The sequence below is a fragment of the Syngnathus scovelli genome, chromosome 14 (assembly GCF_024217435.2).
Source record: "Syngnathus scovelli strain Florida chromosome 14, RoL_Ssco_1.2, whole genome shotgun sequence".
Classification (NCBI taxonomy): domain Eukaryota; kingdom Metazoa; phylum Chordata; class Actinopteri; order Syngnathiformes; family Syngnathidae; genus Syngnathus; species Syngnathus scovelli.
Window position 1 is genome coordinate 9,596,627 of NC_090860.1, and position 12,703 is coordinate 9,609,329.

A 12,703-nucleotide genomic window follows, 5' to 3' on the forward strand; every position below is an offset into this window, starting at 1 on the left:
TTTTTACTTACATTTTCATAATGTGTCACATGGTATGTACTGAATAATGAACACGTATAGTGTACTGTAGAAATATTGGGAAACTTGTCCTGAAAAATTTATAATTGGATCTACCCACACCGATACACAGGCAAAAGAGGGAGAGAGAAAAAAAAATTGCACCCTTGTAAATTTTGAAACGTCAATTTTCCCCTTGTTTTTTTTTTTTTTTTTTTTTTTTTTGAAGTTGCAATTTCTTTTTAAGTTAAGAAGCAGCCCCCTTCTGTTTTACATTCATTGGCGTTTAAGTCACACACACTTTAGGCTGAACGGGACTTGGATGGTCAGATGAGAGGATTAGTCGCATGGATTCGGTGTCTTTGACACGGTACCATTATAAAAATCACTATAGCATGGCTCTATAGATAGAAGTGTGCAGCTTGCCAGTGACTAAACTGTCAGCAGACAGCAGAATTTTATTTCAGAAAAATAGCAACTGAATTTTTTTTAAATTATGGTCAACATATTTATTTGTTCTACACCAGACCATTTTTCCTGAATTTGCCACTGAGTCAGATACTTTATGCTAATCGTTGAACGTTGCTGGTGGTGCTTTCAGCCAGTCAGCATGTGACTTCTCTGTGGTCTTAAATGTTCCATCAACACTCTGGCTTTCCTTTAGCTCAACATCACCACTGCTTCAAAGCATTAACGGCGTTCTCCAACACAGCCCCCTCATGAAACGAGACTTTTTTCATGTATTTTTCTAGAGAATCAGAAAGAAGTTAGCGCACGTTGATGGATTAGATTTAAATTTATTTGACATTATTCCCAGCTTGTGCAGCATTGGAGACTGCAAACACCCATGCGGGAGTCCATCCGATAGATTGTTATTAGGTTTCAGAAAACAAGGCGAGGGAATTACATTAGTGTATCTTAAGTTAAAAGCTCTTTGCTCTTTGACCAAGTGTTTCATTGTTGTTGGGTTAATCAGATTTCTGCTGTCTTCATGGAGATGCTATCGCAGGGGTAGAGGCAATGGTAGGCAACCAAAGCGACCGCGTACAGACACTATCCAGATGGGATCAGTTTACGATAATTTGGTTTGAGAATACATTACAAGAAGAGGTTCCCGACTGAGAATGGCCACCCCGCTAGGAGACGAGTCTCTGAAGCTGCCGCCCCTGCCGATCGGCCAGTCTTCTCCCACGCCGCCAGCGTTTAGGAGGCATTGCGGCGTCTATGATGTCTATAAATTCAGTTTGTCACCCCATTCTAAATACTTCTTCCTTGTACCAACAGGGCTTTGTTGTCCAATTCATTAGAGAGATTCCTGAGTCCACTGGCCACGCTGGAGCCTTCTCATTTCTGGTATCTAGTATCATTACTTTCAACTGTAAATGTGTCACTCAGATTGAGATGAAGGGGAGGGGGGGAGTGAGTCCCCAGGACAAATGGGGATGTAGAGTATATTACTCGGTCTCTCTTTTTATGTCAGCACAAAACAACCAATATTTACACAGAAATACAATTAGATTGGTTCAATTTTTTTTTTTTAAAGTTCCAGACTCAATGATTGGCTGTCACGCTGCCATCTTTGCCTATGTACCAAAACTATCGAGCATCATCGCACGTGGCCCTACTGATTCCTCTTCCACGGTAACATCGGAGACCTCCGCCGCAGTGCGAGAATCAGTTTAAAAATAACCAAGTCCATTAGTCTAGAAGGATAATGCTAGCCTACGTGGGCTCTTATGCCCTTGTGGCAGCCGAGTGCTATCACTGACAGCGTGTCAGCACTTCTTCCTGTTGCTCCAACGGTGAAGGGCTCCGCTTCATTTACAGACACATTTTTGCAAACACATTACCCATATAAGTAAAACAACGCAAGAAAGAACTGGGGATTTTAAAATGTGGAAAAGTTAGAAAAAACGGTTTGGAAAATCATAAAGTTGCTTTTCACTCGGTAAAAAATGTCCACTCGGTCCTACTTGGTTGGAAAAGTGATGTAAGGGGATAACTATATGGGTGTTTATCAGTGAAGGCTATTGGTATCGAGCGGCCCGTTGTTTGAAGGTTATGTTTCTGAGCAGTAATTGAAATGCAAAATAACATTAGGATCGATGGTTAGCTTTGTTTATTTATGAAATCAATATTGAAACCGTCCGTCACAGAAGCCGCTCCCATTCCTCCTGACAGCTTTGCCAAGTCTTTTTCTGTGTAAGCCGGACTAAACTCGCACCCGTTACAACTTTTGACACAAAGCGCTTTTTTATGGGATTCTTTGGAAAATTGTGAGCGAATGATTGCGTGTGCGCTCAGGCAGACTTTGATAATGTGAAGAAAATAATTCAAAAGAATTGAACAAAAATAAAAGGCGGCGATATAGTGGAATATTTCGGCTTCGGCGGGTCTCATGCTTGTTTTAATTTGTTTTATAAATTTGTGGTTTCCGGCCTGATTTGGATGCCAGATAGGCTTGAGTTAAAAGATCTCCTTAGGATAGCTGGAATCAAGTGCAATCAAATTGTAACATTGGTTGTTGAACCTGCCCCTCGGAGGCGGCCCCCCACCCAACCCCATCCCACCCCACACACACACACTCCACCCTTTGCTCTGAACGGACACCAGACATGGCGCAACACTGAAATGTATGTTTAGATTGCCCCCTGAAGGAGACACATTAATTCATGAAATATCCCCAAAGTTTAATTATTTCTGAATGGCGTGGTGGCGGACCCAATCATATAAATCAGTAAGGCCCACCCGCCTTTTTATTACCAGCACTATTTATGGGAAATATGCGGCAGCTGGTAGAGATGAGCTTGTAAAAAGCTAGAGGCCATCGCTATGACGATGTCTGCCACAAACATCGTCAAAGCATCAATTAATTTACAGTCATTTGAATAATTTGAAGTCTGACTTGATGCTAGTGTCATTTCTAGACGGATACGTTAATGACTATACTAACAATGCCCCGTATAAATATGGACAAGGGCCTTCATGTCGAATTATATTTAAAAATTCCTGGACCTGTTTGTGTTCAGTTTCACCTTTGATTAGAATTTTAGTTTATGGTGGAGGCAGGACAGGCTCTTTGTTTCAAGCAGGTAGAGTTGACTCCTAAACAAGAACAGCCTATCAGAGGAAGATTAATGAAGCAATTTCATGCATGGCGCTATGCCTCTCTGTCCCCCTGTACGCACGCTCGCTGTGTCTTAAACCTGTGAGCTACAATGGACAGAAATAGCCTTAAACCTTTTATAATAATATTTCTGTTTGCACCCATGCAAACATATAAAAGTGAAACTGGATAATTTCTCTTGTCATTAGGATATATGTCGGAGTGAGAAAAAAAAAGCACGTTTAATTCACAAAATATTTGACTGTCAAAACGTTTTCCCGCAGCACTACTAGTCAAAAAGTGGAATGATAATTACTTTTTATATTTCATGTTGTTAAATTATACCATGACAATGTCACAGAACAGATGTAATGGGAACTAATCTTTTCAAATGAAAAGACACAATTAGACATTTAATCCCAAATGTACTGCATTGAGGGCTAGACTTATCATAGGCTTCTTTTTTTTTTTCCCATACAGCATGATGAGTTGTTCAATTCTGTGGGGATATCCCCCACTGGGTTCTGAAGAAGATTGTACTTTTTTTTGCTCTATAAAAATTGAAGTTTAGTCAGACGCCAGCCCCCACCCCCACAATATCACCATCACAAGTCATTTGCTTCCATCAACTTCCTGAACTCAGCCTCTTATAAGAACTAGATCTGCCCTGTGCGGCCCAGACGGTTTACGTCAGACGAAAATCAGAGCCTATATGCCAGCAGGATCTCCGCAACAGGAAGGAGAAGGAGGTGGGGGTAGGTGGGAATCAATAGATGTGATCTACAGTACTTCTTGGTCTGGGCTATCATATGGTGCCGCCGGAGCGTGGGGCTCATGTTGTCATAGTGGAGTGAGCTCATTGCTTTATAAAGATGATAGCAGCATTGCCGTGGAGCAGCTAAATATAATCCTAGGTTGGAGACTGAGAGACTTAATTGTAGAGGCCGCGGAGAGCATGGTCCCCGTGATGGGAACCCGGCACTAGCCGCCAGTTCATGGACTATTGATTGGGGCCCCTCAATCTCCTTTGGTACCACAAACACTCTCGTCATTCCTATAGTACTTATTTTTCCTCAATGATTTTTATTTATTGATGAGGGAGGAGGTCCTTCCATTTCCATACCAACACACACACTTATGTCAGAGCAAGACCAAGGATTGAGTCCCTGCAAAATTAGGGGCCTCATCTCTATAGATCCAAAAGGGTCCCCAAGGAGTGCAACCACAGCAGACCACTTTACTCCACTGCAATTCCATCTTTCATATTTTGTCTGCAGCAAAAACACACATTTAAATCAACAAGCGCTAAAGCCCCCGGGCTATATTTTCCTCATATTCCCATGATGGTCATTATTATGGGACCAGTTAGACAAAAAGAATAGTGTAAGATGATTTTCTATTTAAATCCCAAGGGCTGCTCCAAGACCTTCTGAAGCCCTGGTGCTTTTCCTTGTCTATTTACCTCCATGTGAACTTAATCTGACTTTTTCTGGCTGGAAGGTTCTCCCTCAACCTCCTTCAGTCATTGCTTTTCCAATGAGTGTGTTGAAGCGGTAAAAGGTGGTCATAGCCCTTCGAGGAAAGGTCAGGGTGGTGGTTGCCAGAAGGTTTTGACTGTGCTGGAGAGGCTGAGTAAGGCTCAGAGGAGGTATTTCAGAAGCTAATTGAGTTTGTCCTACCTGCGCCTGACTCCGGGACCGGTGGCTTATCAGACCACATCGCCTGGGGCCTTCTAGACAGATCTGCCCCTACTGGGGCATCTGATATCACCATCACCCTGCCTGCACATGTCAACCCCCCCCCCCCCCCCCCCCCCCCCCCCACCTCCACTGCCCATCCGCACTCAGTTTGAGCTAGTAACCTCATCACAAGGTGTGATGAGGTTAGTAAATGGAGTAAAATTGTGTTTTTGGCATCAGGTGGCATTGATGGTTTAAAAAAAAAAAAAAATAGAAGCATTTCACTCATTGTGTGAGCTGAGACTGGGGCGTTGCTTTGTGTGTTTTATATGTGAGTCATAGGCTACAGTAGAGAAGAAGAAGGTCTTTACAGGAATTCTTACAAATTGGCTCAATTTGATCACGGCTGTTCTCGAGATAGTCGTCCGTGTTTTGCTTGCAGGGAAAAGAAGCATCAAGACGTGTTCACTTTCTTTCTCACTTTCTTTCTGGTCCAGGAACGGAGTATGTGAGAAGCATTGCCAGTCAGATAATCCACCAGTAGGATGATATTAAGGATCTGGAATATTCTTAGGAGGAATCAGATTAAAACCAAACTGAGGAGTGTGTTAGCACAACCATATTCCTCAGCTTGAGGTTTGAGCGGCACAAAAGGAGAAGAAAGCAATTGTATATCTACGTAGAGCGAGACTCCTTTGGGCAGACAGGCAATAACAGAATGCGAAATGCTTGTACTGAGCTTGCGGAAGGAAGTAAAACAGAATGATAGATTTCACAACATGAATATGTCTGCAGTAATGTGCACCTGCTAATTAGCATATTAAAATATGAATCCTGCCTATTGTGACTGTCAAAATATTTAGTGGTCATAATTCTCGGCACAATGGTATTTATTCATAGATTTTAATGAATAGGCTCTCCATTTGAGATCACGAATATTTATAGATTTTTTTTTCCCCATACTGTTTGATTAATATCATAGGTTCAAGTGGTTAGTATTCCCTCAGCATCATTAATCAATATATGCAGACTTGTTAAAAACATACGCATAGGAGTGGTATAATGTGTCATCGTAGAATGAGTTAAGGGAATTCCAGCCAGCACATTTATAATAAATGGCCACATTGAGCTGGAGGCGAAACAGTTAAGACACTTATGCAATTATGCTAAGTGTCACCCTCAAGATGGCCTTTGAACCGGGGTTAGGCTTACTCTGAATTTGTGAAATAAAAGCTAAATGGAGCCATCTTGCGTGGCTACGTTTTAATATATAGCCTTTAATAAGCCAAGTGCAGGTGCCCTATCGTACAGGTGCACATATCCATCTGAAACAGAGAACATAAAGCAGATGAACAGAGCCATGCATTCATTTACGCAGATGCAATCTGCATTCATTATCAAGAGCGGCAAGTTCTATTTTAGAAAGGCGTGAAATTGATTCACCTTTTAATTTAGGGCTGCAAGGACGCTTAAAAATGGATTTTGTTTTTAAGCAGCAAATATGACGAACACCTATTGGTCTTAAAAAATATTTGCTTGTACTTTAAATCAAAGCTAAAAAAAATGTCAACATCAATATGATGAGAAAATATGAGCTGGGCTTACCTCTCAAGGTGAATAGTTTTAACATGGCGCATTTTTTATTATTTATTTTCACACTTAACCTTTTTTTGAATTTCCAGAAGTAGTAGGCACCTGGAGCTCCGATGAATATACATGACAGCAGGGAGAGAAAACCGGGAATGAGATTTAATTTGACACAGTGACCCCCATCTCCACGGGCCCAGGAAGCCAGGGTGAGAAAATAAGGTTGACCCGATGACCCTTGGGCCTGAACCTCTCTGTCACCCACCCTCGCAATTAAATCATGCTCAGAGAGCGAGAGGCGGTTTGGCCAAGGCCTCAGCAAGAAGCCCTCGTAGACTGACAGCTAACTTCCGAGCAAGGCAGGTTGAGTCCAGCGGTGCTAATGCTATTCCGGTATGTCAAATATGTAAACATTCTTTGGCAATATGCTGATGGAGTAATGTGCCGAGGCCCGAATTTGACTGCTCTTCTCGTATAGCCCATTTGTCAAATTTGCATAAACCATGTAACACTCAATTTTGTTAATGTAGGAAAGTGAAGGTGACCTTTTAACCCCACCCTGGTTCCTGCAAAGGAGTGTCTGTTTTCAAATGTGTCACCTTGCCATCACCTTAATAAGTCACAATTTTTAAAGTTATTTTTAGAATATATATTTTGCTAAGAGTTGAGCAAAGTTGTTACATGAGGCCTGTTGTTACTGTGAGCATGAAATATTTTATAGCGCTTTTTACAAATCCAAATTGTTGCACTCATCCTACACACGCTACATCATGGACTGCGTGTACTCCAAAAAATACACTTAGTAGACAGACAGATGAGCAGTCAATAAGTTGTCATCGTGTTTCTTTTTGGTTCACCGCTGACTCAAGGAGACAAGGTCCACTTTGCTTTCTGCTCTGCGAAGCGTGTGTGTAGAGCAATTCAAAGTGTCGTATGCGGGCCTTTCTTGGGTCATATGCAAAATAATCATTGAATACTGTTGCAAGCCTGAAGTTGCGTTGAGATGGTTGCATATGAATTCTGTAATGTCCGATGGTCTACGAGTTTCCGATGGTCTACAAATATGACTGCCGGAAGTGTCTGTGAAAAAATATCGCTATAATTTTTCTTCTTCTGTCTCATTATTTGCCCTTTTCTTTCTTTTTCAACTCTTTAAATTTTTGGTAGCCTGTGGTCTTACTTTTTTCCTCCCATTTCGCATGACCAAGCTTTTGACAGAGGGACGGAATGATGAACTCTGATTATCAAGAAAATACTTTTGTTCCATCACTGTCTGTACTAAATGGCCCATTTTTGTGGACCCTTATTTTAGAGTATAATATAGGTATTGTAATATCTTGTGACACTCGCTATATTTTTGTCATTCTGCTTCATAATACTATTCTATAAAAACACATAATAGACTGTCTCTCCTCTCCTCCCCCCCTCCCTCCCCTATTTCTCAGGCTGCTGAATAGAATGGCCGCTGATGATCGGCACCTACCCTCCAGCTGCGGGTCCTACATTAAAACGGAGCCATCCAGTCCGTCCTCGGTCATTGACACAGTCAGCCACCATAGTCCCAGCGGCAACTCTGACGCTAGCGGTGGCTATGTCAACACCATGAACAGCCACTCCAACGGCCTGGACTCTCCACCTATGTTCACTCCCGGCGGGCTCGGAGCCGGCACCTGCCGCAAACGCTATGACGACTGCTCCAGCACCATCATGGAGGATTCATCCATAAAGTGCGAATACATGTTGAACTCCCTCCCCAAGAGGCTGTGCCTGGTCTGTGGAGATATAGCTTCGGGGTATCACTATGGTGTGGCCTCTTGTGAGGCCTGCAAAGCCTTTTTTAAAAGGACAATACAAGGTATTTTCCTCCTCGTCTTCATCCGACAATACCTCAAACACACTGATTTTTTTTCCCCGCACCAGAAACATATCTTCAACGCATCTCTGATATTACAACACTGACGTATATTCAATCTCAAAGATTCATAGTGTACACTGTACAAATACACAAATCATCTGTCCGACTCTTCCAACCGCATTCTCCCATTGTTTTCTTTAGGAAAGCTTCGAAGGCTTTGTTTATTCCCCTTTGATTGAAAATTAGATTCAAAAGCCCCGTAGTATGGCATTTTCACAAATTTTCACAGATGCTCGTCGTAGTTTGCAATTCTTTTGCTTTGCTTGAAAGTTATGCATCTTAAGGGCGTGTCGGGAAAACGAAGCTTCAAATATGCTTCATGAACCAGTTGCATTTTTTTTACTCTTCTAGATGACACTGTTTAAAGAAAAGGGTTTGAAAAATGCCTCGTCGGTGTGTGGTATGTCGAACACATCTAGACACAACTAGTTCATTAACGAAACGTCATTTTCCCACCACTAATAAAGGGCTCTTGATTACACAGGAAATATTGGTAAGCATGATAAAAAAAAAACAGGAACAAGCCCATCTACATGTCTAAATCCATTGGTCATCAAAAACTAAATGAAATAAGTAAAGCCGAAATTGAAGGACGTTCATATTTGAGCTAAACGACAAATGTTCACCCGCGTAGAACAACGTACATTCCGAGTACGCCGCCTGTCTTGATGGGAGTTGTTGGTTTTCGACCTTGCATCCCTATCAGCTTTAGACAGTCTATGTACCTTTTTCAGACAAACAAAAGCATTAGGCCAAATCCGCATGTTTACCATTGCTGCCATCAGCAATCCCGTCTATTGACAAAAGATGAACATTTTCTCCCAAGTATCACAATGGAACAGAAAAGAGGCATCAAAGAAGAAGATGTCTTAAGTGAAGCACAGGCCCAAACAATTAAGAGGAAGGTACATGGAGAAAGAAATTGAAAGCTCCGTACCCCCCACCCACTCCCCCTGACTCCCCCACTTTGCATTGTCGATTTGAAATCCCTCTCTTTCCCTTCTTGGAGGGCTGCCTGTAATGGAGCTAATCTGCCGTCGTTTGTCCGAGCCACAGGAGTTTTGTCAATAACAATCAGCGTTTGGAAAGTGTAATTAAGGCCGAGGCTTTTCATTAGGAAGAAGGGAGGGGGCCGTCTCCAGGGACGGGCATGCCAATTAGAAACTCAGGCACGCGTCGCCGGGTAATTTCAGGGAGAGGAGGGGAAGAAAACCCTGGACTTCTTTAGATTGAAGAGGGACTCTGCTGCTCCTTTCACATGAGAGGAGGAGAGGCTTAATGGCATAATAATCAGACAGGGGTCCCGGGCAGAGAATACTGGGACGTTTTTGGGGGGGAGGTGAAAGCACACCAAAATGATAATAGAAACACATGCCGTTTAGGTGGAGCAACATGGAAACAGTAAATAGCAGGATGTCGAAAGAACGGGGAGATGAGGTTGATGAGAACTGATTAATTAAAGGAATAACGAGGCAGTCAAGGTTAGAGTGTGAGACGTTCTTTGCTAATGAGAAGAAAACAAAGACTCTCCTTTCTAGCTCTTTATCACATTGCTCTGTAGCACTTAGGGCAAATAGCATGATAAATTGGTGGTAACTACCGTCCTGATGTTTTTTTTTTTTTTATACTCACCTTGGACTCTGTTCATTTGCTGACCTTCCTATTAAAAAAATCCTCAGAATTTATCTGGTTGAAAAGATGCAAATATAAATTTTGTACTTTATGTCGGCACACACACTCACCGTTTTAAGATTTAGTTTTTCTTTAGTCATTTTCAGTGGCACTATAAGAGAGATATTTATTGAACAATATTATTGTAGTTTTTCATTAGACATTTAGTGGTGTACTACATAATGTTGTAAGGTGTTCATTGTTTGTTGACTCATTTACATATTCAATTAATCTAACAAGATTATGTAAATATTGAGTATTTACTTCAATTCTTGTATTGGATCTTGTCTGATTTTAGAGATGTCCAAAATGCTCTCAATTTAAATTTTTTCATGTATTAATTTTCTAATTATTTAACTTCATTATTATTTATTATTATTATTTAACTCCTTATCATACCTTTTTAGCCTCGCTGTCACTCTGCCATCCACCCAAATAGGCCTCTTAAAGTCATCTCTTGATAAAGATATATTAGTCAAGGCCAGACCCAAATTTATATCAACCCAAATCCCCATCCATCCCAGAAGTCCCTCTGTTCTGCGGGCTCTTCTAATCACACGCCCCATGACTGCACTTCACATGCCCCACCAATCAAAAAAAATACCTTTTGAACTATGTTTTCTTCCCATTTTGATTCCAAGTGTAAAACTGGTTGAAAACTAACTGAACTCAGTGACCCTCCTTTATCTGAGCTATAATAGACCTTGACAGTAAGCCTGTAAAAGTCAGTTTAGATTTTGATGAGAAATACTTGCCATTTTACTGTAATTTACTTACAAGACCTGACTTCCCCCTCTGTGTCCTGGCATGGGTCCTGAAAAGCCATAAAATAGATTGAGAGATACTTATCAAGAGAAGAAAAAGGGAAATCTTTTTCGTCTCCCCTCACTCTGCGATGATATTGGTCTCTGAGCAAAGAATTGCATCAATGCTCCATGAAATTCAAATATGTCATATCGTGTGTTGAATTGCTACTCAGGATGGACATGTGACTCATTAGACTCAAAACGTAGGAATTAATCAACTGATCTTTTTGAAATATGATTTCCTTCAGATGAGGGAATCTTTCTCAGATTGTTCTGACCACCTGCTGTGATCTCGCTGTTGTCGTGAGCAGAATAATTCTGACCAATCACCAAACAAGGCACGATTGAACGGCTGTGCAATGCGCAGGATTAGGCAGCTAATTTCTAGCAGTGGCTGAACGTCAGACATTAGTTATGATTTCACAAAAAAAAAAAAAATAGTTGGCTGTTATACAGTAATAGGTAACTATATTTAATTCTTATTTATTATTATTTATTATTTTTAAAATTATTATTATGTATTATTTTTTATTTCTTATTTGTTTATTTCCTGTGCATTGAAAACAAAGTGAGGAGAGTGTTATTGCCAACAACCTCTCAAACTATCCACTCTTTGTCCCTTTTGACAGAATATCAGATGCACATGATAGAACATGCGCAAGCTGAGCCACAAGCTGAGTGCAGGCTTTCTTTCCTTTCTAAAGAGTGTGAAATCAAAGCACACTAGCTCTTTTCGTAAACCACCAGTTGAAGTTTACACTCGTTCACTCAAACCCCGACAAAAGGAAGGAGTAGTATGAGGGGGAAAAAACAAAAACAGAACGCTAAAATGTCCTCAGGGACACGCAGGGTCAATTGGCTGCATTTCCATGATGATGATGACATGAAATGAATATGAAAATAGATGGTCTTGGCCGCTTTAGCTGCCAAATAAACACAATCATGGCGTTCACATTTTGTTAGTAATCGGAGGACCTTACTGCATCCTCAAGTAATTGTATTTATTTAATTTTAAACCAAATAACCCTGGCTTTTAAATGTTTCAATGCTTCAGTAACAGACAGTATACATAATTAGAATTGACAGATTAGCTGATTAATTATGATAAAAATACACACATACACACACATGCACGCAGGCACACACACACACACACACACACAAAATTGGATCCTGCACTGGGCAGCACTGATTGCCTCCTCCCGGCATGTGTGAAAATGAAAAGGATGATTATGGTCTGGTTCTGCTATGACAACAGAGAAAACACAGTGAGGAAAGACAATCAGAGCTCATCAGCCGTTTGCCTCACACCTTTATTTACCCGCAATTCCAAAGAGATGAGTAGAATTAGCATAATGATTTCTAACCCCGATATAAAGAGGAATTTCTAATTATTTATAACATCTTGGGACCCTAGACTTGATCTGTCTAATAATGTTAACATAATTGCATAAGTTGTCAAAGGGTGTTGGAGGGCCAGTAGAGGAACGCCAGTGGAATATTACACAGCTTGTGGGTGGCTAATGTGGGAAGTGCTCATTGTTAAACATTCACTGTGAAAAAAAAGAAGGAAAATATATTATAGTACATATGTTGCATTTTCAACCTATCCCTGTTGTATTATTTATATATTATATTATATATTTCTTATATTATTATATATATATATATATATATATATATATATATATATATATATATATATATATATATATATATATATATATATATATATATATATATATATATATATATGTATTGACATGAATAAGAGTAATGTAAAAAAAAAAATAATAATCTTGTAAATCTTGTTCATTTGCTACTCCATAACTTCATGGAAAACTTGTTTGACCAATGTCAAAACCTCCAAAAATGAAAGCCCAGCGAAAATGACGGGATTTATAATACACTGAACCCTTTTATTGAAAATCCTTGAATTTAG

At 40.4% G+C, this 12,703-nt stretch overlaps 1 protein-coding gene across 13 annotated transcripts in view; it reads left to right on the top strand.

The window, feature by feature from the left end:
- esrrb (estrogen-related receptor beta) overlaps positions 1-12,703 on the top strand; it is a 62,383-nt gene that overhangs the window by 27,182 nt on the left and 22,498 nt on the right. For 7 of the 13 annotated variants that reach the window (XM_049740161.2, XM_068652986.1, XM_049740159.2 and 4 more), the window contains one exon: positions 7,815-8,224. In XM_049740161.2, coding sequence (XP_049596118.1) covers positions 7,815-8,224 — 410 coding nt within the window. Of the gene's footprint in view, positions 1-1,281; positions 1,351-6,464; positions 6,579-7,814; positions 8,225-12,703 lie in introns of all 13 variants that reach the window. The other 6 variants (XM_068652987.1, XM_049740157.2, XM_049740158.2 and 3 more) reach the window with 2 other exon arrangements.